The sequence below is a fragment of the Ceratotherium simum genome, chromosome 39, assembly GCF_057802395.1.
Source record: "Ceratotherium simum simum isolate JZ-2026a chromosome 39, ASM5780239v1, whole genome shotgun sequence".
Lineage (NCBI taxonomy): Eukaryota > Metazoa > Chordata > Mammalia > Perissodactyla > Rhinocerotidae > Ceratotherium > Ceratotherium simum.
The window spans coordinates 11,016,241-11,034,993 of NC_141938.1; the positions used below are offsets into that span (position 1 = coordinate 11,016,241).

The following is an 18,753-nucleotide window of genomic DNA, read 5'->3' on the forward strand; positions in this document are numbered from 1 at the left end:
CCTTGGAGCTGTGCACGTGGTGGTGGGAGGCCGTTGAATCCTGAGTGGCCTTGAATCCGCCGCTGTGGGTGATGGAGCGCTTGGCTGTGAGGGCTGTTGCCTCTCCCTCCAGTGCGGTTGGCCTGTGGGCACAGGCGCTGTGCCAGGCTTGTTTCCAGTGTGGCTTTTGTCTTCGTCTGCTCCGGCTGCTATAGCGAACACTGATTTCTCGCAGCTCAGGAGGCTGGGAAGTCCGAGATATGCCGCCTGCAGATTCAGTGTCTGGTGTCAGATCAGGTGAGGGCCTGATCGATCGTGGTACATAGATGGCACCTTCCAGCTGTAACCTCACGTGGCAGAAGGGGCATGAGGCCTTCTTAGCCTCTGTGATAAGGGCACAGATCCCATTCACAAGGGCAGAACCTCCCAGTACCCTCACACTGAGCATTAGGTTTTCAGCGTAGGAATTGGTTGGGGGGTGGTGGTGGCGCACAAACATTCAGTCCTGTTTCTTTCCTAAAATAGATGGAGCGGCGTGCAAGTTTCTGAGCGTGTTTAGTTGTGACAGAGATTCAGGCTGAACTTGATACCTGGGCTGTCAGAGCTGGGTCACACTCCCCCTCCCCTCCCAAGACGTGACCTCCTACACGGCTCCACTTGGGCCAGACAGCTGTTTGCAACCTGTGAGGAGCTGCAGCTGCTGCTTGTGCTGTGGCTGTGGGGGGTGGCAGAGTGTGGGGCCTGTCCTGCCCATCTCCCACTCCACTCTGACTGGCAGCTGGCAAGGGGTCTCATCTCAGAATCCCACCTCAAGGTCTAGCAAGGTGCCGGCTCCCTGGCCACCTTCCTCCTGGCCCACTTTCTCCTTCGTGGCCTTTATCTCTGAGGAGTGAGACCTTGGAGGAGGGGGTCGACCCCACACCCCGCTGAGTGTTTGATCGTGGCTCCACTGTGTGCCAACCAGGAGGGAAAGAAAAGACAAGAAGCAGGGATCGCTTTAAAGAGGGGCTTTATGTGGTCCATGTACGTGGTCAGACGGGAGCCTGGGCAGTTCTGTGACCGCCAGGCTGGGATCCAGGGCTCCTGGGTTTAGCAGGTGGCTGGGCTGGTGGGTTGTCCTGGGTCCCACACCTGCGGGCCTTATCGTTCCCGGGGGAGTGGTTGGCTCTCCAGAGGGTCTGCCGAGGAAGGGTGACTGCCAGTGACCCCTCCCCCCATGAGCAGATAGCAAACAGCCCCTGGGAGACTGGGGTGGGGGATACCCCCTCCTGAAGCACTGTGGTCCCTTCCAGCCCCCCAGAGCATCCACGTACCCCAGAAGGCCACGTCGTCATACACCTCCGTTTCCCTGGTGGAGAGCACAGTGGGTCAGCGAGGGCCCCAGGCCCATTCGCCCCACCCCACCCCCACCCATTCTCCACGAATGCCAGCCGCACTCACAGGGGCAGGAGAGCTGTTCTGGGCACGTAGCCATCTGCGGAGAGACGAGGGACGGGTGAGTGCTCGGCCCTGAGGTGGCTCTCTCCCCAGGGCTGCCCGCCTCCCCTGGCTGCCGGCCGCTCACTCACACTTGCCCTTGGTGTCCCTGCACAGCATCTCGTCGTTGTTGGTGAACTCGATCACCTCCAGGATCTCCCCACGCCGGATGCCCAGGTGCTTGCCGCCCCCACGACGGGTCTTGGCGTTGGGGTCGATCATCATCCTTGTCTGAATCACGATCTCCCCCTCGAACTGGAGGGAGAAGGGAGAGTTTTCAGCTGTGCTGCCACCCGGGAACCCCCCGCTTCCCTCTGAGCATGGAATTCGGGGGCCTTGGTCAACTGGGGCTGACTGCTTAGCTTGGCGTCCACACCTTGAACTTCTTCCGGAACTCCCGCTCAGCCTTCTCCGCCTTCCGGATTTGCTTCAGGACCTTTGGGTCCGTGGCTGGCAACTGCTGTGGCTGGGGGGCCTTCTCCTTCCTGGCTCCCAAAGGAATGGGTGCCCGTGAGCAAGGTGTGCTCCTCATGGGCCCCTTCCACTGTCCTCCCGCAGCTCAGCCCCCCGTCCCACGCCCTTTGCCCCATGGTACCTGGGCTCTGGCTCTGGCCTCCCGGGGGGTTGCTGGGTAGATGGCACTTCATCTGGGGCAGTCAGAACGCCGAGTTAGGGCAGGGACTGTTGGCTCGCCCTCTTGGCCTGGTGACTTGATCTCGAGTGAGCTTTCCCTGGACATCGCTTCTCAGGCCATCGGTCCCCCCGACCCTGCCCTGCCTGTCCTCTCCCCATCCCTCTCCTTTCTCTTGGTGTGTGAGCTCTAGGAGGTGGCCTTTCATTTTCTTCACTCCTCCCACACGCTAGGTATGGCAGAGCTGTTCACTTATTTCACCCCACACACAAGCTTATTGGTGACAGGTGATACTGTCATTCCCAACCGGCTGATGAGGAGATGCTCAGAGAGGTAAACAACCTGTCCAAGGTCACCCAGCTGTTCAGTGGTAGAGGCAGGATTGACTTCTAGGTTTTTGAGGCCATTTCATGTCTGCCTCCTAGAGCAGGTTGGGTTCTGGGAATTGTCAGGAGATTTGGGTCAAAAATAAGGCAAAGGGAAGCATTTCCTGGAGGCAAACGAAATCTACCTCTGAGAAGGGGCTGACGGGGTGGGGGTCTCGGACCGGCCTGGCTGATGATGAGACTGGTCTGCGAGGGTCTCCCAGATGAGGGCTGACTTCCTGGCAAACGACCAGCTTTCCAGGTGTGAGCCCTGCTGGCCAAGGGTTGGGCTTACAGCGAGAGCCTCAGGACCACCAGGTCAGTGAAGGATCCAGAACATGCGGCCCTCAGCTTTTTGCCGTTCCCTGAATGACTCGAAGCGTCGCCCTGCACATTTCAGGCTATCTGTCCCTCCCATCAAGCTGCCCACTGAGTGGTGTTTGTGGGTGCCCTCCCACCCCTGCAGACAGTGAGCTTGCCTCCACCGTCAGCCTGATGCTCAGATGGGTGCCATTCCACGGCCCCACCCAGAACACTCCCTCCAGCTGCTCCTGCCTCTCCCAGAGGCTGCCTAGGCTAACTCCCAGCTGGGAGTGATCTTGACTTGGGAACCCCAGGGCCCCTACAAACCCACCACAGCATAGAGCACAGACCCTGTGGCCTGAGCTTCCTGGCACTGTGACCCTGAGCAGGCCACCCTCAGATCCTGGGAAAGAGCTGGGTCTGGCCATCTCCAGAGGAGCCCCCAGCTGCCACTGCTCCCAGTGAGGTGAGAGTGGGTGGGGGGACCCTCAAGGCCTTCCAGTGGGTGTCAGACTGAAAAAGGGCAGAGCAGCCTTTGGGACAAGCGGTACTACCAGTGAGCGCCACACAGGGTCTCAAGGAGGGAGAGATCCGGGGAAGTGTGCTATTGACCCGTCTTAAAGGAGTGGCACAGAATGTCCCGTGGCAGGGACAGTGCGCCGAGGGGGGGACATGTCTGGTGTGACTGGAGTTTGGGAAGGGGCAGGGGAAGCAGCTGCAAGGCTGCTGGAGATGGCCTGGCCAGAGGCACTCCCTCCCCACCTCCAGAGCCCCAAGAGTGGCCCCCAGACCCCAGCCACAGAGCCTCACTGGAGCGGAAACAGGAGGGGCCCTGCCAGGAAGCTCTGTGCTAACAAAAACGTGTTGCAAGCAGCCCCCGCGAAAAGCCCGGGAAAAGCAGACGGGGGGCCAGGAAGGAGCCACAGCTGGAGAGGCAGCGGTAGATCCCCAAGGCACCTCTGGTGTGAGGTTCCCCTGCGGGAGGCCCTTCCCAAACATAGGGCAGGGAGGCAGCCTGGGAGCAGAGGGCCTGGGACCCAGCCCCTGGGCCACTGCGGACTGGCTGTGTGAGCTGGGCAAGTCACTTCCCGGATCCTCAAGCTTCTGCATCTGTAAAATGGGCATGAGGTTGCTTTGGGGTTGGGAGGTTGTGCAGGTTTGGTGGCCTGCACGTCAAGTGCTTGCGTGGAAGCTGTTTTTCTGTTCACGCGTGGCTGGTTGAAGGCGTTAACCCTGGAGCCGGGCTGGAGGCGCAGGCCTACTGGGCCATCACCCTGCTCTCCAGGAGCAGAGACTTGGAAGAAGGGAGAGAAGGGTCCTTTGGAACCCAGAGCACCGAGAGCGAGCGAGCTGCCTGGGCCCGCAGACCTGGGGGACCTGCCACACCCCGTCTCCAGCTCCTGCCTCCGAGTCCCAGGCCCCAGGCCTGCCTGGACATCCCTCAGGCACCTCAAACACAGCAGGTCTAAGGGGGCTGACTCAGGGATGGCTCCGCTCTGCACCCAGGTGCAAGGCTCGGGCCTCGGGCCTCAACCATGTCAGGAGCTTGCTCGCCCCCTCTCGCTCCTGGGTACAGTCCCAGGTCCTCTTGCTGCTTTTGAGCCAACTCCCCCACTGCTGCCCACGCCTTCTGCCACCGCCTGGGCCACACCCCTGCCCTGGCCATACCACACTCACTAGTTGTTGGCCCTTGGGCTGCCCTCCCTCACACTGTTCCACCCACCAGTTACTGGTGTGACTTTTCTGCAAGGCCCCTCCTCCCCTCTGCTTTCTCCCCTGGCGCTGCCAGGAAGGTGGACTGTCGCTTGGCCTCACACCTGCGGCATGGCAGGAAATGCCCTTGCACGGAATGCTCCTCAGGCACCCTGGCAGGTGGTGGGCCCGGCCCCGCCACCAACAAACCTCTGACTCGGGGGCTGGGGCTGGAGTCGTCTGTGGCCTCCACGTCGTCGTACAGCTCGTAGGTCTCGTCCGGGGCCCTGCGGAGATACCCCAGGTGAGGGCCTCCCCCGGCCACACCACCTGCGCCCGCGCCCCTCGCTCCCCACACTCACTTCAGCGCGTCGGCAGACGGGCGGGCCTGGAAGTGGATCCCAGTGGAAGAGTGGGTCCTCCGCAGAGCTGTGGGGAGACGGGAGCAGCAGGGAGGCGGGCAGGCACCGCCAGGGAGCCCCTGCCCCTTCCTTGCTGCCTGTGCCGCCCTGACCCACCTGTGGCCGCCGCCGAGGGTCTCCGAAAGCTCTGGATGTCCCTGGGGCCCGGGGGCAGCGGGGGCTTGGCTGGAGGGGGTCCCAGGATGCTGACGGAGGGCAGAGGCCTCCGCCGGGGTTTGAGCCCCAGCCTGGACCCTCTGCTGGGAGTGAGAGCCCCCGACCTCTGCTGCCTGGCTCCAAACCCTGGGCTGAGCGGGAACCTGGGGCTGCAGCCCGCCACGGCAGTGGGCAGTGAGCTTTCGGAGACGGAGCCAGGGAGCGGGGGCTTCCTCGGGAGACCCCCGAAGAACTCAGCCTGCATGTGCTTCTTGAGCAAAGTTCTGGGCTCAGGCTGTGAGAACTTGCGGGGGGCCCCCCGGACCTCGAGCTGCAGAAGATTCCTGGGGAGCAGGCTGACCTCGGGCTCCGAGGAGGTCCTGGGGAGGCCGCCCAGCTCGGGCTGCGGGGGCTTCTTGGAGAGCGCTTTGAAATCGGACTGCTGCGGCCTCTTGGGAACCACACTGACCTCAGGCTCCGAGGACGTCCTGGTGAGGTCACCAAACTCAGGCTGCGGGGGCTTCTTGGGGAGGCCACTGACCTGAGGCTGTGGGGGCTTTCTGGGAAATGTACTGAAGTCGGGCTGCGGGGGATGGGGGTGGGGCTCACTGCACTCCGGCTTCCAGGGGGGTGTCTGGGGGGCCTCGCCGAACTCAGGCTGCGGCAGGGACTTCTTAGGGAGGCCACAGACCTGAGGCTGTGGGGACTTTCTGAGGTTCGCATTGAACTCGGGCTGCGGAGGCTTCTTGGGAAAGGTACTGAACTCAGGGTGCAAGGGCTTTGGGGTGGCCTCATTGGGCTCAGGCTGCCGGAACTTCCTGGGGAATGCACTGGATTTGGGTTCTGTGGGGGGCCTGGCAGGGTGGCTGAGCTCAGGCTGTGGAAGCTTCTGGCCAAGTGCGCTGTGCTCAGTCTGCGAGGTCTTCTGAGGGGCCTCACCAGCCTCCGGCTGCGGGGGCTTCCTGGGGAACAGAGTGGCCTCAAGCTGTGGGAACTTTTTGGAGAGTTCGCCGAACTCGGGTTTGCAGGACTTCTTGGGCAGATCAGCAAACTCAGGCTGTGTGGGCTTCTTGGGGAGACCAGGGAACTCAGGCTGCGGGGGCTTCTTGGGGAGATCAGCAAACTCAGGCTGCGGGGGCTTCTTGGGGAGATCAGCGAACTCAGGCTGCGGGGGCTTCTTGGGGAGATCAGCGAACTCAGGCTGCGGGGGCTTCTTGGGGAGATCAGCGAACTCAGCCTGCGGGGGCTTCTTGGGGAGATCAGCGAACTCAGCCTGCGGGGGCTTCCTGGGCACTGCACTGAACTCGGGCTGCAGGGGCGTCTTGGGGTGCTCGCTTAGCTCAGGCAGCGGAAACTTCTTTAGGAGTTTGTTGAACTCAGGCTTTGGGGGTTTTTGGGGGTGTTCACTGGTCGCAGGCTGAGAGGCCTGGAACTTTGCTTGAAGGGTCCGAAAGTCCTGATGGCTCCCCTAGGGGACATGGAGCCAGTCAGGCAGGGACTCAAACACACAGGGGTTGTGGAGAGACAGCCCTGGGGACACACCCCCTTCCCTAGGCTCCTCCTTTTCCCCACCCTCTGCCCTTGGCCCTCTTCTCTGTTGGCTGAGGACTCCCACATTCCATGGGCTCCTGTAAACTACACCCTCCTGACCTCTCCGCTTGGGCTCCGAATGCACACCCAACCTCCCCCCTATCAGTGCACATTCCCCCCATCAGGACCTGATTTCACCCCCAGGACCCGACCCTCTCCCCATCAGGACCCAACCTCACCCCCATCAGGACCCGACCTCACTCCCATCAGGACCTAATCTTCCCACATCAGGACCTGACCTCACTCCCATCAGGACCCAATCTTCCCCCCATCAGGACCGACCCTCTTCCCCATCAGGACTGGACCTCCTCCCCATCGGGTCCCAACCTCAACCCTGTCAGGACACAATCTTCCCCCCATCAGGACGCGACCTCACTCCCATCAGGACCTAATCTTCCCACATCAGGACCCGACCTCAACCCCATCAGGACCCAATCTTCCCCCCATCAGGACCCAGTCTTCCCACATCAGGACCCAATCTTCCCCCCATCAGGACCTGACCTCACTCCCATCAGGACCCAATCTTCCCACATCAGGACCCAGTCTTCCCCCCATCAGGACCCAGTCTTCCCACATCAGGACCCAATCTTCCCCCATCAGGACCTGACCTCACTCCCATCAGGACACAATCTTCCCCCATCAGGACGCGACCTCACTCCCATCAGGACCTAATCTTCCCACATCAGGAGCCGACCTCAACCCCATCAGGACCCAATCTTCCCCCCATCAGGACCCGACCCTCTTCCCCCCATCAGGACCTGACCTCACCCCCATCAGGACCTGACCTCAACCCCATCAGGACCCAATCTTCCCCCCATCAGGACCCAGTCTTCCCACATCAGGACCCAATCTTCCCACATCAGGACCCAGTCTTCCCCCCATCAGGACCCAGTCTTCCCTCCATCAGGACCTGACCCGCCCGCCATCAGGATCTGACCTCACCCCTTCAGGGCCTGAGCTCCTGTCCGCCCCACCTCCCTCGGCCCCACCTGCTGCTCCTTAGCCTCCCCCTCAGTGGGTGGTGCCTTCCTTCTGAGCATCCTCGAGATCCCCTCGTTCTTGCACCCCCTAGGTCCCCAGTCCTTTCTGTTCTCATTTCAAAATACCTCCGGAATCCAACCACTTCTCACCGCCTGCACCACTGTCACCACTGGAGGAACTTGCCAGAAGCACTGTCCCCCGTTGCCTGGATTATTGTAACAGGCTCCTCCCTGGCCTCCCGCCCCCCCCATTCCTGGTCAGTCCCCCCACAGCAGCCGGGGGAAGCCTGTTAACCATGAGTTGGCTTGTGCCTCTCTGCTCAAAATCCGGCAGCCTTCCTTCCTCTTCCTAGGAAGGCCCTGAACCGTCCATCCAGCAACCTCTACCTGGTCCCCAACTCCTCCTCCCTCCTCCTCCTCCCCCCCCCGCCCCCCCGCCCCTAGCCTGGGACACTTCCCCCCACCGCGTGGTTCTCTTCCTCCTCCTCCTGCTCCACTTCTCTGCTCCAGTATCTCCTTATTAGAGAGGCCTTCCTCCCAGACCACGCTAATTTAAAAAAAACAATTCCCCCTTCCCAATACTCTCCATCCTCCCCAACCTGCACGATTTTTCTCTTAGCACCTGCCACCCTGTATCATACTATTTATTTCACTCATATGGCTTTTTAAATGAGCAACTCGGCTCATTCACTGCTGTCCTCCCAGTGCCTGGCACCCAGTCAGGGCTCCGTCAACATTTGCTGAAATGAAGAATATACACAGGGCACAGAGACAGGCGTCGACTCAGCCATGTCCAGCCTGCCCCTCACGGACTCATGTAGACGGATGCAGAGAGACACTGAGAGACCTGGGGGCAGATGTGGGTGTGGGGTCTCTCTCTGAGGCCCAGACACCCAGGCTGGCGGTCAGGGGCGCTCACGGTCGACGGCACCCCTGGGGCCCAGCATGCAGGCCCCCATGCAGCCTCTGTGGCTCATGCAGTCTGCCCTGGGTGCCATCGCGACCGGCCGCCAGCGGTCACAGACAGGCAGAGGCACACGTATGCCAGGCCTGCTCTGCCTGACAAATTACCCCCGAGGTGGCCCCGCTGCAGGCCCCCAATCTCCCTCGGGGTCAAGGAGATTGGGGGAGGGGAGGGGCAGAACCATGTGGACTGTGCCCCTGTCTGTGCCTCGCTTTCCCCATCCCGAGAACAAGGAAGGTGGCGATTCCTTTCTGGGGCCTGAAATGCCTCTGTTAAAGCCCCCCTATGGTCGGGTGGTCGGGGCAAGGGCTCCCAGGTGACCCACAGGCCCAGAGAATCAGGGTCAGCAGGTGACCTTGGATGACTGCCGGGGTGGGGGGGGCAGCAGATGCGTAACCCAATTTCTCATTCACAGGAAGCCCCTGTACTGCTCATCCTGGCTGCCTGCTACCCACTTGCTCTTCACACGGACATGGGGGAGGGGAGTAGTCCGGGCAGTCCCCCTGTCCCCCTTACGGTCGCAGGCTTGGCCTGGACCATAGCCCCCTGGAGCACGAGGTGTCCCAGAGACGTGTCTTGGATGCTTCCCACCTCTGGGCCTTTGTGACGGTCATTCTCGTTTCCCAGACGGCTTCCTGCCCCTCTCTGCTGCTCCCCTCTTGGAACTCCCCAGTTTCCACCCACAGCACCCCTTGCCTCCGGCCCGTGGGGGCCCTCCCAGGGCTTGGGGACTCACTCACCATGGCTGCAGGCGGGTGGTGGGCCGTGGGGCGAGTGGGACCCGAGCCGGGGCCGCTGCCTTCAGGAAGTGACTGTGGCTTTTGCTCCACGGGCCCCACGAGGTGGGGGCTGCTGGCGGGTGGGGAGGGCAGAGGAGGAAGGAAAGGAGGCGGAGACAGCCCCAGCCTGTCCCTAGATCCTGTTGGGCACTTCTTAAGCCCCTGCCTTGCCTGCTACTGTCTCCGCGCCTGGTGCATCGGACGGCAGCACATTCCCAACCCAGTCACTAGTTTCTCGACTCTGCTGTCCCCCTCACTCTCCGCTGACCTCTGGGCTCCACCGGGGACTCTGTGTCAGGCCCTCAGGACCTCCTGCCAACGGAGGCAGGCCAAGGCCCGCTCCAGCCAGGGCCTCCACGGGAGGGGTGCTCAGTGGGGGAGGGGCACAGTCAGCTCCGGGCGGGGAGACCGAGGAGTCGGGTGAGTGTGGCGGGTGAGGCCCTTCTGGCTCGTTGCCTCATCCGCCTTCGTCATTTCAACACTTCCCCGCCGTCCGATTCCCCAGTTCTGAGCAGGACTTCCTTTTTATGTCACACGGACTGTGGATGGCTGTGGCTGAGCAGAGGGCTAACTGGGATGGCAGATTTGGCGTTGGGTGGGTGGGTAGTGTCCATGGCACCCCAGGTTCCCAGAGGACAGAGGATGGGAGGGAAATGGAGATGGCTGGGAGGCCAGCGAGGAGGGGGTGAAGCTAATGGGCAGGACCATCGCTGTGCGATAGAGTGTGAGGCCCGGCCAGAGAAGGGCTCAGGCCCCAGGAGGTCAGTGACCTCGGGCACACAGATGAAGAAAGAACCCCTCCCCCGCCCTGGAGACAGCAGAGGCCTGATTCTCAGTTTGGCTCTGCATCAGATCACTTGAGGAGTTTACACAAAGACAGAAGCTCCTGGAGATTCTGACCGAATTGGTCTGCGGTGTGGCCTGAGCCTGGGGATTTCCTAAACACTCGAGGGGGGATTCTAACTCACAGCTAAGCTGAGAAACACTGGTGCCCAGGATCACCTCGAGACCCCACTAAGTGCAGGTCCATGGAGGGGCCTCAGATTCCAGACCATCCCAGGTGAGGCTCATGCTGCTGGTCCAAGGATCACACCTGGAGTAGCAAGGATGTAGATGTTTCCAGAAGGATCCGGAAGGATCCAGTTGAGACAGAGAAGGAGGCTCATTTGTCTTGAAGAGCTCTTCATTTACCTGCCCTGCCACGAAGGCCACAGGCAGCACAGTTGGAAACAACCTTGCCTGCTTGTTCCTATGTCTGCTTTAAGAGCACAGCTTGAGGATTCTGGAGCCGCTGTGCCTGTGCCTCTCCATTCCTGCACCGACACACACGCATCCTGGGCCACATTCCCAGATGTGGGTCCCACTCCGAACAGGAGTCCCGGAGGCCAAGGATGACGAGGTCTGAGTCCTCGGCACCAGTCACAGGCTGACTGACCCTCCCAGTGTGCGGTGAGGGGAAGAATGAATGAAGAACCAGCGATTATTGGCCGAGAGCACACAGTAGGCGCTCAGTCAAGGTAAGCTAAAGGGCTGAATGACAGCTAGTGACTCCCCAGGCACTCTGTGGACACCCCCCGCCAGGAACTCGCAGATTGGAGGGTCCCACCGGGCAGAGCCCCTGTGGGCCGGGCGCGCAGGCTCCCGGCTCGGCCCCCAGGGGGCGCGTCCCCCGCCTCTCCCCGTTGCGTGTGTGGCGTCTTCGTGGCGGCCGTGAACGTGGACAGGCGGCTCCACTTGGAGCTAGGGAACCGGAAGCCCAGAGAAGGGAGCGCGGGCCAGGGTGCGCCTTCGGGTGTTGCGGGGGTTCGTTGGGGCGAGCGTCTGAAACTCTGCGGGCCAGGGAGGGGTGCTGGGGTTCCGAGCGCGCGGAGGGAGCCCAAGCTGGTGTGCCTCATCGCTGCGCCACAGCCAGGGGCGGCGACAGTGGCAGCCGGGGGGGGCCGGGCTCAGCCCCACGTGGTCCGAGCGCGCAGGGGGGAGGACGGAGCACGTGGGCGGCCGAGTCCGCGGTCGCGGAGGTGTCGGGAGCGCGGGAGGGGGGTGCTCGGGCCTGGTCGGGAGCAGGGTCCGGGGACGTGCGCCCAGGAGCCTTCACCTCCCCTCTCCCAGTCAGGGGGGAGGGTAACCGAGCCGGCCCCCACAGGTGATGGAGCGGGCGGTGGCCCCCCTCATTCATTCTCTCTTCAGACTGACACTCCTGGGCGCCCTCTGCTGGGCGGAGCCGGGCCCCGAGAGCACTCGGCTTGCAGGCATCCTGGAGTTAGGGTGAGGGGGGACCCTCTGTGGAGTCAGAGCTGGGCCAGAGGGAGGGCAAGGACAGCGGGAGCCCAGAAGGGGCACTGGGAGCAGTAAGACCTCCCAACTGAGCGGACAAAAGTAGGCAGGGGTGAGGGTCAGAGGTGGTTTTCCGAGTGGACAGGGTGCCCAGGCCAGGTGGTGACCCAGGCTCCCTAGGCCTCGCGGCGTTTCAGCTTGCCCCAGAGGGCAGCAGGGGGCTGTGGGCTTCTTGTATCCATGGGAGGGGCTGCTGCATCTACGTGGGTGATGGGGTGGGGAGAGGTACCTGGACCAAGATGTTGGCTCTGGGTCTTTCTGGAAAGGTCTGACAGACTGGGAAGTGGCCTCACCTGGATTTGGGGGTGCATGTGGCTGAATGAGGGGCTTGATGGGGAAGGAAGACTCCTGGGGGCTGGGAGACCCTGGTACCCTGGAGACAAGACTGGGGCCTGGGGGACAAGAAACATTGAGCCCTGTCCCTGGAGATGTGGGAAAGGCTGGGACTGGGGTTGGATTTCAAGGAGCATCTAGGGGCCTTGGGAGAGCAGGGAAAGGGGAGTGCCCTGCGGACCTCGCAGCCCACGTTTTCTCATGGCTGGTAACTGTGCCCAGCGTCTAGGGTGGTGCAGAATCGGTGAGTGCCTTGGAACTGGGCCTGGCCAGCATCAGAGCTGTCAGGTTACCCTCCTAGCCTCACCTTCTCCATCTGTAAAATGGGCCCCTTGACCCTGCCCCACCTCCTCCCCAGGCAGCCACCAGGGTCCCCTGATGGCCATCTGCCCCACAGCTGGTGCTGAGTGACAAGTACTTCAGCGGGGGCCTGGAGGTGCTGGTGGAGCAGACACCTGGCCTGAGCCACCGGAGCCTCAGCTGCACCTCATCAAGGACGTCGCAGCCCTGAAGCCCCTGGTGAGCCCTTGGGTGGCAGGCGGGCCCCTGCGTCCAGGCGGGCCGGGTCCTAAGGCTGCCGGGACCCCCCTCCTGCCGCTCCAGAAGCTGAAGGGCCTCCGCAGCCTGGACCTGTTCAACTGTGCTCCGGAGAGCAGGTGTGAGCCGCTGCCCCAGCTCCTCTACCTGGGCGGCTTCGACACCGGGGACCCTGTGGTGCCCGCCTCAGAGCCAAGACACCAGGGGGCCAAGACTCCGAGGAGGATGAGGGGGAGGATGGAGAGGAGGGCAAGGAGAAGATGGGAGGGCGCTGAGGGAGGGGGTCTTGGGACTCCACCCAGAGAGTGACTAGTGTCTTGCTGGCTGCAGATACTGAGAATGAAACGGTGACAGAGGACAACTCTGATGAGGACTCAGAAGATGGGAAGGAGGCCGTAAGGAGCGGAACAGGATGGGGTGGGGCTCGGGACCTGGTCCTTGGGTTCCTGCTCACAGCAAGAGGAAGAAGAGGAGAACGAGGAGGGACATGGTGGGCCGGCCCCGTGGCTTGGTGGTTGAGTGAGCGCGCTCCACTGCTGGCGACCCGAGTTCGGATCCCGGGCTCCCACCGGCGCGCTGCTTCTCCGGCCATGCTGAGGCCGCGTCCCACATACAGCAACTAGAAGGATGTGCAGCTATGACACACAGCTATCTACTGGGGCTTTGGGGGGAAAAAGTAAATAAATAAAATCTTTAAAAAAAAAAAAAAAGGAGGGACATGGTGAGTATCGCCCGGAGAGGAAGTGGGGAGGTTCAAGATGGGACCTTGTGGGCTACTAGGAGAATAGGATCTTCATCCAGAGAGCTGTGGGGAGCCACTGAAGGGTACTAGGCAGGGAAGGGGCACAATCAAAAGAGACCCCTGTTTCCAGGGGTGTTCAGACTGGCGGGAAGGGCAGGAGGGGTGGCTTCAGGTGCCCCAGGATGGGGAAGAGAGTTGAGGCCTGGGCTAGGGGATCACGGGGCTGGAAGGGAGCAAAACGCAGGAGTTAAACCAGCTCCTGTGGGGTGGCTGCCAACAGCACATGGGACTTCCATACCCAGGAGGCTTGGCCCACGGGTTCTGGGGACAGCAGGGCTGAGAAAGCAGTGTGGCACCAGATTTGGAACCCTGTGCCCCCGGCCTGACTTCCCAGAAAGGAAGGGACAAGGAGGACCGAGATGGGGAGGGGTGGGGAGGGAGGGAGCCCAGGCTCTCCAGAGCAGCCCTCGACCCACCATCCCCAGAGCTGGGGCAGGGGGAGAAGCAGAAGTGGGGAGCCAACATGAGGGTCCAGAGGACCTGAGGAGGATGCAGACAGGCCTGAGCCCCAGCCTGCCACAAAGTGCCCAGCCCTGGGGGCCGGGACTGTCCCACCGCCCTGTCACCTCCCTGTGAGTCAGCACTGGCCTCAGGATCTGGGGGGGGTCCAGCCGGGCCACCCCTGGCACTTTGTCAGGACCAGCCTCCCAGCCTGTCCTCCCGGCTCCTGACACTCTTTAAGTAAAACTAGAAACTTCCAACCGTCTGGTTTCTGGAAGTGGGGGGACAGGACAGCGGGCACTGGCTGACCACCTACAGCTGGATGGGGTGGCACAGAGCTGGAGACCTGGGTTCCAGGGGAAGAAGGACACAGGTGGGTGGCGAGGGGAGGGCTGTCCCTTGCCAAGGTGGGAGTGCCCCAGGGCAGCTAGACTGGCCCACTGCGCATCGGAGGGACAGGGGACCCAGACACAGCACAGGCTGGCTCATCGCGCCTCTTTTATTGTTCTCCCACCCCGTCCATCTCGGGTCCCCCTAAATTACAAAAGTACCCACGCCCCACGGGCCCACCCACAACGCGGTGGGGTTCAGAGCGGCGAGAAAACCGGACACTCCCCCTCTGACAGCAGCGGCGACACTCTGGGAGCAAACGGGGCCGGGTCTGGGCGGGGCAGAGGAGGGGGCGCCTGAGCCTCGGTCCCGCCCCTCGCCTCGGGGCCCCCGCCCTCCCCGCCCGCGCGCTCCCGGGCCTTACCCGCCGGCGCGTCGGGGCGCGGCTGCCCGGGCGCGGGGGCGATGGGGCGGTGGTCCTCCAGGTGCAGTGTCATGGCGGGCCGCGAGGCAGTGGAGAAGGCGCACTGCATGCACGAGTAGCGGCCGCGCGTGTGCTCCCACACGATGCGGCTCGGGGCCGCGTGCCCTGCGGGCAGGCGGGACCCCGTCAGGCCCGGGCCCCAGGACCCGTCCACCCCCGGGGACGGAGGGCGAGGGCGGCCCTTTCCCCGCCTCCCCACCAGCTCCAGGCAACGGGGGTCTGGCCTGGCTGATCCGTTTCTCCCGGGCGTCCCCCCCCCTGGAATGGGGGGCTCTAAACTTCACTTATCCGCGCCCCCACTCCCATCCCCGGACACACCGCAAGGAAAGGACTCGGGAACCGGGCGCGAGTTACACGGAGACGCCGGCGCAGAGGAAGGCGCAGGGGCCAGTCATTTTTAAGACAAAATCCTGTATTTTGGAGGTGGCATTTCTGGCCACCTGGGAAGGGGGCGGGCACTGCTGCCTCGAAGCATCCCCGGGCCCGGCAGGGCGCGGCAAAGGAGTCCCCTCCACCCCTCCCTGGAGGTCACCTGCACGCACCTGAGGGCGCGTCGGAGCCGCCCTGGGGTCTTCGCGGGCTGCCGCCTGCACCTGCGGGACCAGGGCGGGTCAAGGTCAGAAGTCAGAGCGCGCCCAGCCCACGCTCTAGGCGGCCCCACCCCCACACTCACCTTGGCTCTTTTTCCAGACGGCGGCGCTGGAGGTGGGCGGCCCGGGCGCGGCGGCCAGAAAGGGGCGCAGGCGTGGGGGGCTGAGGCCGAAGGGCGCGGGGTTCAAGAAGGGCAGGAAGGGCCCGGCGGGGGCAGGGGCGGGGGTCGTGAAGGGCTCGAGCAGCGGGAACGGCAGGCCCGGCGCCGCAGCGGGGTCGGACTCCGGGGGGCGTTCGGGCGCCGGCGGCTCCTTGTCGAGGGCGGGGGGCGGCGGCGGGGCTGGGCTCTGCGCATGCTCGGCGCAAACGTGCAGATGCTTGAAGAGCGAGCGGTGCGTGCGGAAGCGCAGGAGGCAGTTCTCACACCTGGGGGCAGGCACAGGGCTGGGTGTGCTGGGGGACCTAGGAGCCTAGGCCCAAACCACAGATCCCCCACCGCGGGGGAGGAGCTGGCCCTAAGCGCCCCCCTACTGTGACCGCGACCCTTCCGGACCCCTCCGGGTTAGAGCCCTGGGAAAACGAGGAAGGAAGTCTCAATTTTGACTTAGGTGGTCAGTTTTCTTCCCGGGAGGGCAAGAGGGACTGGGCGGAGCCACACCACGTAAGCCCCGTCCCACCGAGCCCCGCCCCCCGGGTCCCTGGGACTTGCTCGAGGGTCCAGTCTCCTCGGGGCAGGAAAGCGCAGGGCTTGCCCGAGGCCACGCCCCCTTCCAGACTCAACCCCCTTGACCCGGAAGGGAGAAAGGCCTGGAGCCCAGGGAGTGGGGCTATCCCACCAGCGGTGGGCGGAGCTGCCTGGGGCCTGGTCCCCGAGCACCGGGGGAGGTCGGGGTGGGCAGGGTCTCACTTGAAGTAGCGATTGGGTTTGTAGTGTAGCTTGCCGTGTGCCACCAGTTCCTGCATGCTGGGGAAGGTCTCGGTGCAGCTCAGGGCGGAACAGCGGAAGAGCTTGCCTGGCAGGGCAGGGAGGAAGGACAGAGGAGGGGAATGGGGTGGCCAAGGCCGGCCCCGGGGTTCTGCGTGCCTCCCACCCTAACCTGCCACCCCACCACCTACCCTGGCCCTACCTTCCAGGGACTGTGTGGGTGGGCAGTGGGTACGCAGATGTTGTGCCAGGTCGCGAACGCTGGGGAAACTGAGGCAACAGCCAGGGCTGGAGCAGGGAATCTGCTTCCCTGCGGGATGCACAGAGCAGGGGTCACCCGTCCCTTCCCCACCCACGCTGTCCAGGGCTCTGCCCCCACTGCCACCGGACTGAGCTGCCAGAGGACAGGGGCTGAGCCTGCCTCATCACTGTAGCCACAGCCTGGCGTACACTTAATGCTCAGTAAACGGTGACTGGCATCCCTCTAGATGAGCCCCAAGTTTGGAGATTCTCTGCACTAAAGGCCCTATCACAGGTCACCTGGAGGCGGGCGTCGTCTGGCAGGCCGCAGGTCCTCGCTGGTCCCGGAGACTATGCTGGGCGGGCCAAGGCTGGGTCCAGGGCCAGGCTGACCACTGTCTGGGGCTGGGGAGGCACCCTGCTGGGTCCCTCCAGGTCCTCCCCGGTCCCACACTGGGGGTGTGGCTGCCCGGTCAGGGCCCGGCTCCTCCCCCATGGAAGACGGGGTGGCCGCAGCAGCCACCACTGGGGACAGCACCTCCTTGTCGGTCTCAATGGAGCTGGTCTCTGCAGTGGCAGGCATGTCTGCGCTGGGCCCCGAGGGTTCCTCCTCCTGATGGAAGGAAGAGGCGGGGAGAACCCCTCTAGGCCCAGGGTCTGAACCCCTCCACCCCGCCAAGACCACAAGGCATTCCTGAAGCAGAGAATGCCCCTGAGACATCATCCTAAGTAGTCACCATCAAGGGAGGGCAGGGGGTGAGGATGGACCGAGCTGCAGCCTCCTGTGTCCCCATCCTCAGGAAGGAGCTGGGAGGTGTCCCAAATGCAGAAGGGGGTAACTGTTAGGAATTACTCATTTAAGAGGAGCATCCTCTCCTCCCAACTTGGGAGGGTGGGAGGCCCCCTACGCGGCAGGGGCGTGGCCTAGGGAGAGTGGGCGGGGCCAAGGTTATGAAGGCGGGGCTCCGAACAACGCGCGGCTAGAAAGACGCTGGAGGGGCTCGAAGTGGCCGAGCGGATTGTTTGAGGACTGAGATATACAGACCGGCCGGGATAGAGCTGACTGGAGAACCTGGACGTGCTGGGGGCCCGGATGTAAATGGATCAAGGGCGGAGCCTGAGGCCTGTGGGCGTGGCCCAGCCGAGGCCAGGCCCGGAAGTAGGGGATACTACCCGAGTGACAGCCAGCGGCGAGCGAGTGCCCGGATGTGGGGGCGGGGTCCGCCGCAGGGTGTGTGCGCGATAGGGCCGTTCCCCGCCAGTCCCCGCTGATTCGCCGCGCCCGCGCCCCCGGCGCTGCGCTCACCATCCTCGGCTCGGATCGCACTCTTGTTCCCGTGGCTCCGGCAGCTCGGGCTGAGGCTGCAGCGACTCCCTGTGCGGCCGCGCGCTTGCGCTCACGTCGGCGCCATTTTCCGACTCCTAGCTCTCGCGAGAGCGGGGGCGGGGCCTGCGCGCGGCGTTCCGCGAGGAGGAGGGGCCTGAGAGCCCGGGTCCTCCTGGACCGCGGTGCAGGCGTGGCTGCGGACCTGGAAGCCGGGGGTCATTACAGAGCGCGCCTTCAATAGAGTCTGTGCGCGGAGATCGGGGATTTATATCTTTCCGGGCCTCTGTGTTCTCGTCTGCAAAATGGGCGTCTTCATCCCCTCCCGTCCAGTCCCGTCACCAGCCCTCGAAAGGGCATAAACAGCGGTTCTCCTTTATTGAAGAGGTCGTGTTGATTGGGCCCCTCTTCGGAGGGAAATTGGTAGTGGTCGTCAAAATTTTCAATGCACTTAGTTCTGAAGTTGGGATGGGTCCGTTGTGATAGCCAAGGGCGGGAAGAAGCAAGCTGTCTGTCCTCAGTACACCTGCTAATAATGGGGTGTAGCCTAAGGATGGAGAAGTGTGTTTCCAGAAGGCTGGATGGAGAGCCCTGGGTGTACCAGTGTGGAATGAGTCACCTATCCAACCTACGTTCCAGGCGCTGGGGACCCAGAGATGAACAGGACAGACAAACATCCTTGCCCTCAGGGGCCGCTCACATTTTTAAATGGGGAAACAAGGAGTCAACAAATGCAGAAAAGCATCTTAGGTTATATTAAGTGCTACCAAAAAAACCCCAAAAAACCCAGAAGGATGTGATAGTGGTGGGTCAGGGAAACCTCTCTGTGAGGTGACTTCTGAGCTGCTGCCTGATAGGAAGGAGGAGCCAATGGAGGGTCAGGAGGCCAGAGCACTCAGGGAAGAGTAGATAGCTGGTGCAAATGTCCTGAGGTGGAGAGGGACAAGCTTGTCTTTTTCAAGGAACAGTGAGGAGATAGTGCACTGCTGGAGCAGAGTGGAGGTGGGGTCTGGAGGTCAGAAAGTGAACAAGGTGCAGGGCCTCGTGAACCGTGGAGAGAGAGCAGTGTGGTTTCTATTCTAGCCACTGATGAATT

The 18,753-nt window shown here is 63.0% G+C and overlaps 2 protein-coding genes and 1 long non-coding RNA gene across 3 annotated transcripts; 1 reads left to right on the plus strand and 2 right to left on the minus strand.

The window, feature by feature from the left end:
- Positions 1-971: 971 nt before the first annotated feature.
- Positions 972-9,357, minus strand: PRAM1 (PML-RARA regulated adaptor molecule 1). Its single transcript, XM_087425601.1, has 10 exons — positions 9,278-9,357; positions 4,965-6,471; positions 4,809-4,875; positions 4,657-4,733; positions 2,051-2,102; positions 1,832-1,940; positions 1,548-1,710; positions 1,420-1,453; positions 1,293-1,327; positions 972-1,157 (listed from the first exon to the last, which is right to left on the minus strand). The coding sequence occupies exons 1-10, from the start codon at positions 9,278-9,280 to the stop codon at positions 1,120-1,122; spliced, it is 2,085 nt and encodes a 694-aa protein (XP_087281727.1). The 5' UTR covers positions 9,281-9,357; the 3' UTR covers positions 972-1,119.
- A 26-nt stretch (positions 9,358-9,383) lies between these two features.
- LOC147912182 (uncharacterized) lies at positions 9,384-13,685 on the plus strand. The gene is made up of 3 exons (XR_015550233.1): positions 9,384-11,096; positions 12,342-12,502; positions 12,851-13,685. It is a non-coding gene; the product is annotated as an uncharacterized LOC147912182 (long non-coding RNA).
- Positions 13,686-14,248: 563 nt separating this feature from the next.
- Positions 14,249-17,810, minus strand: ZNF414 (zinc finger protein 414). Its single transcript, XM_014779755.2, has 7 exons — positions 17,640-17,810; positions 16,634-16,946; positions 16,296-16,403; positions 16,076-16,181; positions 15,251-15,594; positions 15,120-15,170; positions 14,249-14,682 (listed from the first exon to the last, which is right to left on the minus strand). The coding sequence occupies exons 1-7, from the start codon at positions 17,640-17,642 to the stop codon at positions 14,351-14,353; spliced, it is 1,257 nt and encodes a 418-aa protein (XP_014635241.2). The 5' UTR covers positions 17,643-17,810; the 3' UTR covers positions 14,249-14,350.
- Between the last annotated feature and the right edge of the window lie 943 nt (positions 17,811-18,753).